Raw genomic sequence first — 13,167 nt, 5'->3', positions numbered from 1 at the left:
CTTAACAAATTAGAATACTTCATAAGACCAATAAAAAAACATTTTTAGTGAATTGTTGGCCTTCTGGAAAGTATGTTAATTTACTGTACATGTACTCAATACTTGGTAGGGCCTCCTTTTGCTTTAATTACTGCCTCAATTCGTCGTGACATGGAGGTGATCAGTTTGTGGCACTGCTGAGGTGATATGGAAGCCCATATTTTTACACTAAACTTTTGTGGGTATCTGCTTTGAACATTTTATGAATACTATAATATAATAAAATATTATAATAAATATTTATTAAGATTACAAGATTCATAACTAAGAATCTGGAGTTTATATTATCTGTTGAATGTTTTTCAACAGATAATATAAAATTATAAATGAATAAATGAAATAAATGAACTTTTCCACGAAATTCTAATTTATTGAGATGCACCTGTATTATCAACCTTGCTTAAGGATACAGCAACAAAAATGTCCTTCGGTAATTGTTCTTGTAGGCCTCACAGAAAGTAAATACGAAACCTAAGCAATAAACTGTCAACACATAAATGAAACAAAAATGGAGAAGGTCTTTGATGTCTCATACTGTATCTAAAAAGCTATTATGTACATACATTTCTTAAAGGAACAGTTGATTTGAAAAATTTCCTGAAAAGTTACTTACCCTCAGGCCATCCAAGATGTAGATGAGTTTGTTTCTTTATTTAGAAATTTAGCATTACATCACTTTCTCACCAATGGATCCTCTAAAGTGAATGGGTGCCGTCAGAATGAGAGTCCAAACAGCTGATAAAAACATCACAATAATCCACAAGTTATCCACATCACTCCAGTCCATGAATTAACATCTTGTGAAGTGAAAAGCTGCATTTTTGTAAGAAACAATCCATCCTTAAGGCGTTTTCTGGCCAAAATACAAGTTCATAATCCATAATAATGTTTCCTCCAGTGAAAACATCCATCCCCTAATGAATAGAAGACTGAAGCAACGGTTTGAAGTTAAAATAGTCTTGATGGATTTGTTTATTATAAACAGTTTAGCTTTTCCCTTAACAAGATGTTAATTGATGGACTGGAGTCATGTTGTGGATGTTGAGGATTTTTTTATCAGGTGATTGAACTCTCTGACAGCACCCATTCACCCATTCAAAGCAAAAAAGGTTAACACCAGTGAACTAGCCCAGTTGGATGCGTAAAAGTAGCAAGGCGGTGTGCTGCAACACCGCTAGTGAGCAAAGACAGGAAGGGCCCACTTGCAGCTCAGTCGGCGAACTGGCGCGCATGCGCAGTTCATCCCTGGGTTTTAACCACGAGAGATGGGATACAGACTAGAGGTCTGCCTCTCTCTCAACCTGATTTTTTGTGCCGCGGGATTAAATTCCCGAATAAAACGCGGTAGTGGTCGGTAACTCTGGTGTAATTTGAACGGGAGCGGGCGGTCTAACAATATCCCGTTCCCGACGTCCATTTAGAACAGCATATCTGCGCTTTATTCTTATTGACCACCGATACAGCTTGCGCTCAGGACTGTTATGCACGCGCTGCACTCATGCTTTAAACGTCACGCGTTTTATTTGCCTGGTCTGTGCGCAGCATGTGCATAATGATGCTCAGAGCAGGCTGTACCTGTGGTAAATATACGGCCCTCAGACAGAACAGGCAGGTTGTCGATGAGTGACAGAGCAGAATAAGGATGGAGCAAAGTGTGGCTGCGCTGTCCTTGAAGGACGTTCAACTCCGTTTTGTTTATATTTTGCTTAATCTATAGTTTTATATGAAAAATGTCTTATTTCTTTTTCTCTGTGACACTTTTCCTACTGTGTTAACAGAAAAATGTCAAACGAATTTAGTATTTTGACAAGACGAATAAAAATAGCTAATAGGCTATTTTTGTACAACCTACATTTATTTATTTTTTTTCCCCTATTGTCAATGTTAAACGAATTTTATCCTGACAAGACAAATAAAAATAATACAAATTTTGTTCAACGTTTTTTCTCTGACACTTTTTTTTGCCTACTGTGTTGCATAAAATATTAAACGATTTTTGTGTCTTAAGATAATTCGTCAAAGTCAAAGTCCATAAATTCAAGACTCTTGACAAAACGAATAAAATAACATACAATTTTGTGCAGACTACATTTTAATTTGTCATCCTATCTCTCTTTCTTTCAGTAGCGGAAATTTAAATGTGAGATTCTGGAAACGAGATCTAAATTTAGCGGGAACGGTCGGGTTGGAAAATTTGAAAATTATTCTAAGCGGACAGCGGGTGAACAAAGAGTGACTATATAGCGGGAGCGGATGGGTGCGGAATAGAACCTTGCGGGAGTGGGACTAAAAAACAGTCCTGCGCAGACCTCTAATACAGACTTCAATTCGCTGTAAAACCTCCTGTGTTCAATGGAGTGGTAATTTCAGTGGCCCAAGGGGAAGCAGCTCAGGTTTTAGAGGAAGAAATATCCTTTTTAATGAGAAAAGGAGTGATAAGAGTGATTCCAATGATAGAAAGCCACATAGGCTTCTACTCCTGTTATTTTGGGATTCCCAAAAGAGGGGGAGATCTCCGTCCCATTTTGGATTTACGGGTCCTCAACAAACACGTCAGAAAATACAAATTCAAAATGCTTTTGCTCAGAACTTTGTGTCAAAGTATTCGTCAGGGAGATTGGTTCACCTCAGTGGACCTCCAGGACGCATATTTTCACAAAGATATATTTCCTGCTCACAGGAAATATCTGAGGTTCACTTATCAGGGCACAGCATACGAGTATACAAAAATCCCCTTTGGCCTTGCTTTAGCTCCCAGGGTTTTCAGCAAATGTGTGGAACGCCGTTAAGGAACGGAAGGGTCAGAGTTTCATCATATCTGGACGATCTGCTCATCTGTGCGCTGTCCCCGTGGCAAGCAGAGAGTGATACATACACACTAGTGACGCATATGGAGACATTAGGTTTCAAGATAAACCAGACAAAGAGTTGGCTAACTCCTTCACAGGAAGTAGTCTACATGGGTCTCCGGTTGAATTCAGTGATGTTTAGAGCTTTCCTATCAGAGGAACGCATCAAGACATTTCACAGCTGCCTCTCCCTTTTTCAACGAGGGAGATCAGTCTCTTTCAGAATGTGTCTTCGGCTACTGGGTCTGATGGCCTCAACAATGTCAGTGGTTCCCCTGGGACTGCTGCGGATGAGGTATTTTCAGAACTGGACAGCATCACAGGGCATTCGCCCCAAGAGCCGTCTCAGCCGCAGAGTCCGCGTCTCACCAGAATGCATGAGCGCTCTCCATCATTGGAGAGACCCATCTTTTCTCAGGACAGGATACCCTCTGGGTCCTATTGTGTTGAGGAAAGTGGTGACGACAAATGCATCTCTCACGGGCTGGGGGGCGGTGTTCGAGGGCAGAACAGTGAGAGGAGTTTGGTCTCCTGCACTGAGAGAGAAGCACATACATTTTCTAGAACTACTGACAGTGTTACTAGCTCTGAGACATTTTGTGCATTTTCTCAAGAATCATCATGTATTGGTCAGGACGGACAATACAACAGTGATAGCCTACATAAATCGGCAGGGAGGAGTACGTTCTCACAAGCTTCACTTGTTAGCAAAAGAACTGATTATGTGGAGCAGCAGGGCCCTCCTGTCATTACGATCGACACATGTTCTAGGAATAATGAACAGGGGAGCAGATTTACTGTTCAGAGGGAATCCTCTGTACGGGGAGTGGAGACTCCACCCCCAAGTGATCCTCATAATGTGGCAGAGATTCGGCCGGGCCACCGTAGATCTCTTCACATCACGCGAAGACGCACAATGTCCCCTGTTCTTCTCTCTGGCGATGAACCGTTGAGTGTGGATGCTCTAGCCTACGAGTGTATACTTTACACGTTCCCTCCGTTGAGCCTGATCGAGCCAACACTACGGAGGGTTTGGGAATACAAACATGTAATGATTCTGATCACGCCATACTGGCCGGGGAGACTGTGGGTTGCAGAGATTGCGCAACTGCTCTACGACCAGCCATGGCCGTCACCAGCACACAGCTAGTCACCAGCACACTAATCTACTCAAATCTTTACCCCTTTCTCAAATCGAGCCGATCTCAGATTCCTGTTTGTTTAACGTCATACAGACAGGCCCCTCCCACGATAGTTTGATTGACAGTAGCGTTTCAGCACAGACTGGACTGGCGTCTTACCTCAGACCCGCCCTGAGTGAGCTGTCATCAGTCCGCCATTGTTTCACCGCTGAAGCAGTTGTAGACAAGAATGACTCCTAAGCGATTGAGGTCTTCTATTGTTGGATGTAATAATGAACATAGCAGTCTTCATTTACTCCAGACATCTGAGCCGCTGAAGATGCAGTGGATTATGTTTGTTTTTGAAGGGAATGTGCCCCGATCTACATTAAATGCATCTATGTTCGCGCGAATCATTCGTGATCCAGCTTCACCTACAGAAGAAGTGAGTGTAAGGTTTTTTTTTAACGAATCTTTGCAAATCGTCTTTCCTAATAATGTGAAATTATCAACTTGTGGAAAATGGGCATCCTATGACCCCTTTAAGGTTTATCTGTCCACTATCTCGGCATGTCATGTTGGTCTTAACTTGGGTACTATTGGCCAACACCCTCTCGTCTGTCGATTTATGAGAGGGGCACGTAGGCTACACCCAGTATCGAAGCTGCTGGTCCCATCTTGGGATTTGTCTGTGGTTCTGAACACGCTCTCAAAAGCCCCTTTCAAGCCCATTGATAACATTGCCTTGAAGCTACTCGCTTTTAAGACGGCTCTGTTACTTGCTCTCACTACAGCAAAAAGAGTGAGTGAACTACATGCTTTATCAGTTCACTCCTCATGTATGATGTTCGCTCCGGGTGGTCAAAAAGTAACTTTTAGAACTAACCCAGTGTTTGTGCCTAAAGTGTTTGATCACGTTGGTACAGTTCAATCAGTGGACCTGCTAGCTTTTCATCCACCACTTTTTCATTCTCAGAGGAGGAGAGGTTACACAGTTTATGTCCAGTTCGTACTCTGTATACGTATGTTCAGAGAACCCACACTCTTCGTAAGAGCAATCAGCTATTTGTCTCGTGGGCTGACTCTTACAAAGGAAAAACTATCTCCCGTCAATGCCTTTCTCACTGGGTGGTGGAGGCTATTGTGTTATGTTACAATGCGAATATAGAGCCCCCAGTAGGAGTACGAGCACACTCTACTAGAGGTATGGCTACATCCTGGGCTCTGTTTAGAGGCATTTCTATTCAAGAAATTTGCGCAGCAGCCAGCTGGTCTTCTCCGCACGCATTTGCTCGTTTATAGACTGGATGCGATAGAACCCTCTCTGGCTCACTCAGTCCTGAGAGTGAGTAGTCAGGTTGTATAATGCATTTTTATTAAGGGGCGAATTCCTCATATTATTCTGTTTTCACCTCCGTCGGGAGCTATGATTCAGATAATAACCCACTCATTCTTTAGTCTGCTTCGTCAGCATATCGGCAATACAGGTGTTGTATATATCCTATAGTGAGATACCGAACGAATGTTAGAAAGAGAATGGTAGGTTACTGACGTAACCCCAGTTCTCTGATAACATGAAGTGAGGTATCTCACAAACATTGCCCTCCTTGCCTGTCCTGCATGGAGGAGAGATATGCGGAGAATGACGAAGCGGCAGGTAGCTGCGGTTTATATACAGGGAGGTGGAACTCCCTGATCGCGATGTGGTGTTATTGATAGAGATACCTCAGTTATCAGAGAACCAGGGTTACGTCAGTAAGCTAATGTTCTGTGATCAGCAGTAAATATCCATCCTAAGGCCAGAGGGCGCTCTCACGCGGAAACTCCAATTACGCCCCGTAGAAGAAACCCAGGAAATGCCTGCAGCGGTTGCTGAATAAACAGAAGATTTAACTGCTTCATTAATTCAACGTGACTAATAAACACACGACTACAACAATATATGGTTTATGTATTCTGAATAAAATATTGAAATTTGAAACTTCCACATCATTGCATTCTGTTTTTATTCACAATTTGTACAGTGTCCCAACTGTTTTGGAATCGGGTTTGTATATAATAATGCAATGCTAATCGACATAGACTTTATCACTGCTTAGAATACTATGAAATCTGTTGCGTGCCATATTCTGTGTAAGAAGACACATCATCTCACAGAAAGATTGATTTCAAACACTCGACTGACGTTATGAAGTGAGTTTGGAGTAAAAACATGTCATTAAATGTGGTATTTTGCATGTGCTTTCAGATGGAGCAGCATTTACTACACAGAGCCGTAGTTCACTGACAGGCTACACAAATAGATTTCATAATCGCAGAATGATTTCTTCTATTTCATAATCGCGCGATTAAATCATCTGCGATTATGAACGCGATTCTGCGTAGCTTGTCAGTGAACAACAGCTCTGTGTAGTAAATGCTGCTCCATCTGAAAGCACGTGCTGGAGATTTACTACTAATCACAGAACCGGCTTTACTGAAAAGATACGCATGACAATCACGTTTTTATGCTGTTGTCTATCAGCTGTGTAATATTATGGCTTTCCTCTAGGTGTTTTAGGCTCAATTATCCACTATCCAGCCCATCATCTTGAAGTACCATTGGACGGACAGAGCCAAAAGAACATCTCAAGTCCTTGCTAAAGGGTCCCTATTAGCAATCACCTAACCTGCGTGACCACATTGTTGTGAAAAAAGTCAACTCTTTGTCATGATTTCAGAAGTCTTAGACTGATTTGAAAGTTCAGTAATAAAATTATTCCAATTTATATCCACTATATATAAAGATGTTTTTGCTAGAAATTATTTTGAAAGCTTAATTTTTTTAATTGTTAATATGGAATGCATAACATACTGTTGCAGAATGTTTTTGTACAGAGTTTAACAACAATTTATGTGCCTCCAAAAAGCAGTTTAAGATTTTATGTTTCTTTTAACTTTAGTTGTGGTTTTTATGCTACTGATATTCTACAATTTATATATATATATTATATAGCACTATCTGATTCATTTTTTTGTGTGTAATGTCAGCTAGACATACTATTTGATGTGAAAAAAAATAGTATGTAACACATCTGATATCATATTTAAAAGCATCTGCTTACCAAGATATTTTGTTGTATCCAACACTGGCATTAATTATATTGCAAATTCATGCAAAAAGATAAAAATCAGCAAATAACCAAATAAAACTTAAAAAAAAAAGATCTCATGATAGAGCTGCTCTTTTATTATTTATTGCACTTATTTATAATAAACATATTATTTATTTTCTGTAATAAAGATAGAATACTTTTATTTAATTAAACTATAATGCTATATAAGTGTTGAATTATATAATAACGTTAAATAAATTGTTTAATAAACCAATACATGTATTAATCATTATTATTACTGTATTATATTATATTATTAATTATAATTGTTGTAATTAATTATCATTATTATTATTTATAATAATAAAGCTAATGCATAAAAAATAAAACCATGTGAAAACTATTTTTGGGCATTACACAAATTCACATTTGTGCATTTGGCTTGTCTGCCTTTCAGATTTTGACTGTGATTCACAGCAGACAGACTTCACTAAGCCAGCTTAATATTTTATTACGGTATTCAGATTCAATATGATAGAACAATATAAACTAGCCTACTAAAAGACATACAAAAGGACGAAAGAATATCAACGACATGTCCCTGTTGAAAAAACCCCAGCATATGCTGGTTAGGTATGTTTTGAAGCATGACTGCTGGGTTGAGCTGGTTTAAGCTGGTCATATGCCGGTATTAAGCTGGTCCTGAGCAGGAGCTAGTTGCTTGGGACCAGCTTGAACTAGCTCAACCCAGCTAAGGACCATCTTTAACCAGCAGCCATGCATCAAAACATACCTAACCAGCATATGCTGGTTTTATCAACAGGGGCAGCATTCATGTAGAGTCTTTAATTATTACAAGGGGCTTTGATGTTGCTATTTATTCATATATGAATGGCTCAGTAAGCACTATAGAGGACAAGTTACATTTACAGAATGTACTATTGAACTACACTTAACCTTGGTCAAGAGAGGGGGAATGTTGTCGTGTCAAATTGCCTCTTTTTTCTCTCACATTGCATCACTTCCCTTGCGGTAGGTTGTGTTTCTGCCGGAAGAGTGTGCTGGCAAGTTCTGGGATATTTTCTTATAGTTATCAAAATGACATAATTTGAAAGTACCTGCACATTTTCACTTATATATCCTGATAGTCCCATAACGTTTGTCTAGTCAAATAGTATGTTTCTAGTGCTTTATGAGTGTCGGATCGATATTACAAGATGTTACATCACGCGAGTTTCCACACGGACATTTTATTGGCTGGACAGTAACAGCTCATACAGAAACAAAACCGATTAGCAACATCAGTCTATGAAATTCTGCTCGCATTGGCTTCTGCATAAGTTTTCTCTTCATTATTGTTATTTGAAGACTTACACGAGAAGATGGGAGTGCCTAAATTTTATCGATGGATATCGGAGCGGTATCCGTGTCTGAGTGAAGTTGTCAAAGAGCATCAGGTGAGCTAGTTTGGCTAAATATAACAGGCCGCATTGAGATAATTTACAGCTCTGAGAACAGAAGCTCAAACCATACACTTAACAGACACCAAAACCTTCGTTTTATTGTCCCTCCACCGTGAATATGTTCGGTATAGAGGGGAATTTTATCTTTATGATTTAGCGACATTACTTCTATAATGTACATAATAGTGACTGCGTCTCAAAATGTAATGAGCTGTCTACCTAGACGGCACTTTACGCATCGTAGGTGATTTCAAACGAGCTATCATCGTAATTATCCGACCAGCTGTGATGAGAACCACAAGCTCAAACAGTAGCAGGTGATTTAAGTACCCAATCAGCAACATTTCTGACCATTATTCGGAACGCCCCTAGGTACCCTAGCTTGGCAGCCCACTAGAGAGAGTGATTTTACTAGATGCTGTTTAACGTTTGTCACAAGATTTACACTTGGTTATTTATTGAAAGGTGAAGAACCACCATCATGCTTTCCTTGTCAGAATGACTGTTAAACATATTTTGCTATACTGCACTGTTTTAAATATTAATAGACAACGTTTTTATTCAGAGATATGTTTGACTGATGTAATTATCAGCTGAATGTACTTTAGAATTATTGACTTAATTATCAATCTTAAATAATTTATCTTGCTTTTTGTTAATTGTATGACTCCTGTTACTCGCATTGTTCTTGCCATGAAGGTGCCTTGCTGCTTATATGGCAATAAATAAATTATAATAAATCATACTAAAAAAAACAACTTTGTTTTAGTAATTTTATGTGTTTTTGTCATTTTTTAAAAGTTTATATATATATATATATATATATATGAATTTTATTTTAGTTTTAGAAATGTTAGAACTTCAATGTAAATGTATTTATTTTGCTTGGTTGCAAAGGCAGCATTTGTCTTTTTTTTTTTTGTGTGTGTTTTTCATCTAATAATTATAATAAATAATATTTTATTTCAGATTTATTTCAATTACCAAAAACATTTTCTATGAGTTTTAAATGAAAGCTTTTAATTTAAACTAAACACTGTATATGATACCAGTGTAATAGGCGCATTGTATTGACTTTACTTGTTATGCATTTCGTTATCTTAAAAGTTGCATTCCTGAGTATTTTTTTTTTAAACACTACTCCTTAGAATTTTTTTTTTCTGACACATTAGTCATATGTTGTCAAGTTTACGTTAACCAACTTGTGTTCTCTCTTTCATCCCAGATTCCAGAGTTTGACAACCTATATTTAGATATGAATGGGATCATCCACCAGTGTTCCCACCCCAATGATGAAGATGTACACTTCCGTATTTCTGAAGAGAAGATCTTTGCTGACATTTTTCACTACCTGGAGGTGCTCTTCCGCATCATTAAGCCCAGGAAAGTGTTCTTCATGGCTGTCGATGGTGTTGCACCCAGGGCCAAGATGAACCAGCAGCGTGGAAGAAGATTCAGGTATAGCAGAAGACCCGAACATAACATGTACATTGAATTTAGACTGAAATATGGAAGGATTTTTATTTGATGTGTTATGTTAGGTCGTGTATTAATAAGTTATTTCTTGTCTTTTATTATGATAATTCTTTTTGCACTGCTTTTTTTTTATACAAGTGTACAAATAACTGTGTTAGGGGAGATAAACACAACACGCACATTGCCGCTTGAAAGATTACAAATCTTACCAACCCCAAAACGTTGAATGGTAGTGTATCATGAAAAATAATTTTTGAAACACTGAAGTAACTTTATTTTTATGTCCTTTGTGTTTTAAAGGTCAGCAAAAGAAGCTGAGGAAAAAATCAAGAAGGCCTTGGAGAAGGGTGAAGTTTTGCCCACAGAGGCCAGATTTGACTCAAACTGCATCACCCCTGGTTTGTGTGCACCTTTATTGGTCATATACTGTCCTAGTGATGTTATGTACCATTATTTTTCTATCATTTACTATACATGAGAACTTTAAAGGCATACAATTAATCAGTTGGTTAAGGTCTACATTTGACTTTTTAAATCATGTATAGGGTGGTTGTCACTGGCTGTTTGGTGTTTTTTTTAATGGGACTTTTTTTCTGACAAATCCTGATGTAATCTGTTTCTCTTACTTGACCTATGTAGGAACGGATTTCATGGCCAAGCTACAGGAACAGCTTAAATATTTTGTTCACAATAAACTGTCCACAGACAAATCGTGGCAGGGAGTGAATGTGTATTTGTCTGGTCACGAGGTGAGTTACATGACTCCATAGCTTTGTGTCGTGTGTGTGTTTCTGTGAAGTTCTTCCAATTCCCGTTTCTTCTCAGACCCCTGGTGAAGGAGAGCACAAGATCATGGAGTTCATTCGTTCTGAGACCGTCAAACCGGGTCATAACCCAAACACAAGACACTGCCTTTACGGTCTGGATGCCGACCTGGTGAGTACAGTTGTGTATAACACAGAAATTTCGGTCATAGTCATATCAATTATTTTTGTATTTATTTTAAGCGGCCTTTCTCTCTTTTTTTGTAGATAATGCTTGGCTTGACCAGCCATGAGCCTCATTTTTCTCTCCTCAGAGAGGAGGTTCGCTTTGGAGGCAAAAAGTCACAAAAGAGGTTAGTGTGGCATTATTTTCATTGCGTCAAGTTAAAAGATTGTGTTTCTTTATAATGTGTTTTTCTGGTCTGTAGGATAACAGCTCCTGAGGAGACAACCTTTCACCTGCTACATCTTTCCCTTATGAGGGAATACATTGACTATGAGTTTTCCGAGCTCAGGGTGAGAATATATGTCTCTCTCATATGGCATTATAAGCACAAATCTTACTTAAAGCTAAATGAATGACAAAGTTATACTGACTGTCTGGTAATAATTCATGTATTTCCATCAGAATAAGATCTCGTTTGAGTACAACCTGGAGCGGATCATAGACGACTGGGTTCTGATGGGTTTCCTGGTGGGGAATGACTTCATCCCTCATCTTCCTCACCTGCACATCAATCACGATGCACTGCCGCTGCTCTATCGAACTTACATCAGCGTGCTGCCCAATCTGGGGGGTGAGTCAGTCCACCTGCAAATCACAGCGCAGACTTGTGATGGAAGTGTAATGCTGAAATTAGTGCTGATCACTGTCGTCTCCATCAGGCTACCTGAATGAAAATGGTCATCTCAACCTTGCCCACTTTGAGAAGTACCTTGAGAAGTTGTCAGATGTGAGTGTTTGGTATTTTTATTTTATTATGGTATTTGGTATTATTTTATTTTATTTTATTTATTTATTTAAAGACATTAATTTTTGTAAATTTTTTAAGGATGCATTCAATTGATCAAACGTGACAGTAAAGACATTTATAATGTTAGACAGGTTTTTATTTTAAATAAATGCTGTTTTAAATAAGTGTTTCACAGTTTACACAAAATTATTAAGCAGCACAACTGTTTTCAATATTGATAATAAGAAATGTTTCCTGAGCACCAAATCAGCATATTAGACTCTGAAGGCTGTAGAGAAAAATTAAACTTTGTCGTCACATGAATAAATTACATTTTAAAATATATTGAAATAGAAAAGTTATTGAAAAAATATATGTGTGTATGTGTATATATATATATATATATATATATATATATATATATATACATAGTTACATACAGTGTGAAAAGCATGCCATGATAATTCTTAAGATTTTTAATTTTTGTTTGTTTTTTGCATTTATTATTTTCAACATAGTACATTAATGTACCTGATTTAAGAAAAACACACACACAAAATATCAGTCATATCATTTTTTTTAATTTTTTTGTTGAATATTATTTAAAGTCTGGACTTTAGTCTGAAGTCTGGCCCTAGGCACAGTTGATACAGAACACCAGCATGAAATGGATACGAACAAAAATCAAACAGACAAATAGAACTTTAGATTAATTTGATTTGTATATTGATCAAATGAATTAATTACAAAACAAGTGCATATTTGTTCTTTGGAAGCTGGGCTAAATTACTAAAAACACTGTTACGGCATTCCTGACATGGATCAGACCCTTAGTCACCTCTCAGATGCCAAATACAGACAACACTTGTAACATGAAAACCAGAATAGGTGTTGCTTGCTAGCACATGATGGCACTGAGGAAGGGTTAATACACGAAAACAAAAATTTGCAGGTTTTTTTGTACATATTTTTGTGACCTCTGAGCAATAAATGTTATAAGCCTTTTTGGCTGAATTTGGACGATCTCTTTCATCTTCATATAACCAGAATAGATGCACAAGATTTACGAAAACTGAAAAGGAGGTGATTGAAAATCCACCCCGTTCAGCTCTTACTCCATGTCATCACCCTCTTCTCTGTTTGCAGTTTGACCGGGAGCACTTCAGCGAGGTGTTTGTAGATCTGAAGTGGTTTGAGAGTAAGGTGGGGAACAAATACCTGAACGAAGCAGCCGGGCTGGCAGCCGAGGAGGCTGGTGTCAAAGACATGAAGAAGAGTAAGGTGAATATGAGCAGTATGCAGTAAGACAGATGGCACACCCAAGCACACTGTATGAGGTGGTTTTTATTGCTCTCATATCAGAATTTAAAAAAAATTATTCGCATTTAAAATCATCACAAACAATGA

At 38.2% G+C, this 13,167-nt stretch overlaps 2 protein-coding genes across 2 annotated transcripts in view; both read left to right on the top strand.

Moving 5' to 3' along the window:
- The window catches only part of LOC107553241 (class I histocompatibility antigen, Gogo-C*0203 alpha chain-like), a 10,901-nt gene extending 4,215 nt beyond the window's left edge, over positions 1 to 6,686 (top strand). The window contains exon 4 of the mRNA XM_016235410.1: positions 6,561 to 6,686. Coding sequence (XP_016090896.1) covers positions 6,561 to 6,652 — 92 coding nt within the window. The 3' untranslated portion in view covers positions 6,653 to 6,686. The remainder of the gene's footprint in view (positions 1 to 6,560) is intronic.
- Positions 6,687 to 8,372: 1,686 nt separating this feature from the next.
- xrn1 (5'-3' exoribonuclease 1) overlaps positions 8,373 to 13,167 on the top strand; it is a 30,383-nt gene continuing 25,588 nt past the window's right edge. Inside the window, exons 1-10 of the mRNA XM_016235409.1 lie at positions 8,373 to 8,561; positions 9,793 to 10,025; positions 10,344 to 10,441; positions 10,683 to 10,792; positions 10,869 to 10,979; positions 11,075 to 11,160; positions 11,236 to 11,323; positions 11,436 to 11,604; positions 11,693 to 11,760; positions 12,907 to 13,041. Of these exons, the coding sequence (XP_016090895.1) occupies positions 8,487 to 8,561; positions 9,793 to 10,025; positions 10,344 to 10,441; positions 10,683 to 10,792; positions 10,869 to 10,979; positions 11,075 to 11,160; positions 11,236 to 11,323; positions 11,436 to 11,604; positions 11,693 to 11,760; positions 12,907 to 13,041 (1,173 nt within the window). The 5' untranslated portion in view covers positions 8,373 to 8,486. The remainder of the gene's footprint in view (positions 8,562 to 9,792; positions 10,026 to 10,343; positions 10,442 to 10,682; positions 10,793 to 10,868; positions 10,980 to 11,074; positions 11,161 to 11,235; positions 11,324 to 11,435; positions 11,605 to 11,692; positions 11,761 to 12,906; positions 13,042 to 13,167) is intronic.

The sequence above is a fragment of the Sinocyclocheilus grahami genome, unplaced genomic scaffold (assembly GCF_001515645.1).
Source record: "Sinocyclocheilus grahami isolate Dianchi unplaced genomic scaffold, SAMN03320097.WGS_v1.1 scaffold467.1, whole genome shotgun sequence".
NCBI lineage: Eukaryota > Metazoa > Chordata > Actinopteri > Cypriniformes > Cyprinidae > Sinocyclocheilus > Sinocyclocheilus grahami.
The sequence above is the reverse complement of the archived record's forward strand: the minus strand, read 5'-3'. Positions and strand labels throughout refer to the sequence as shown.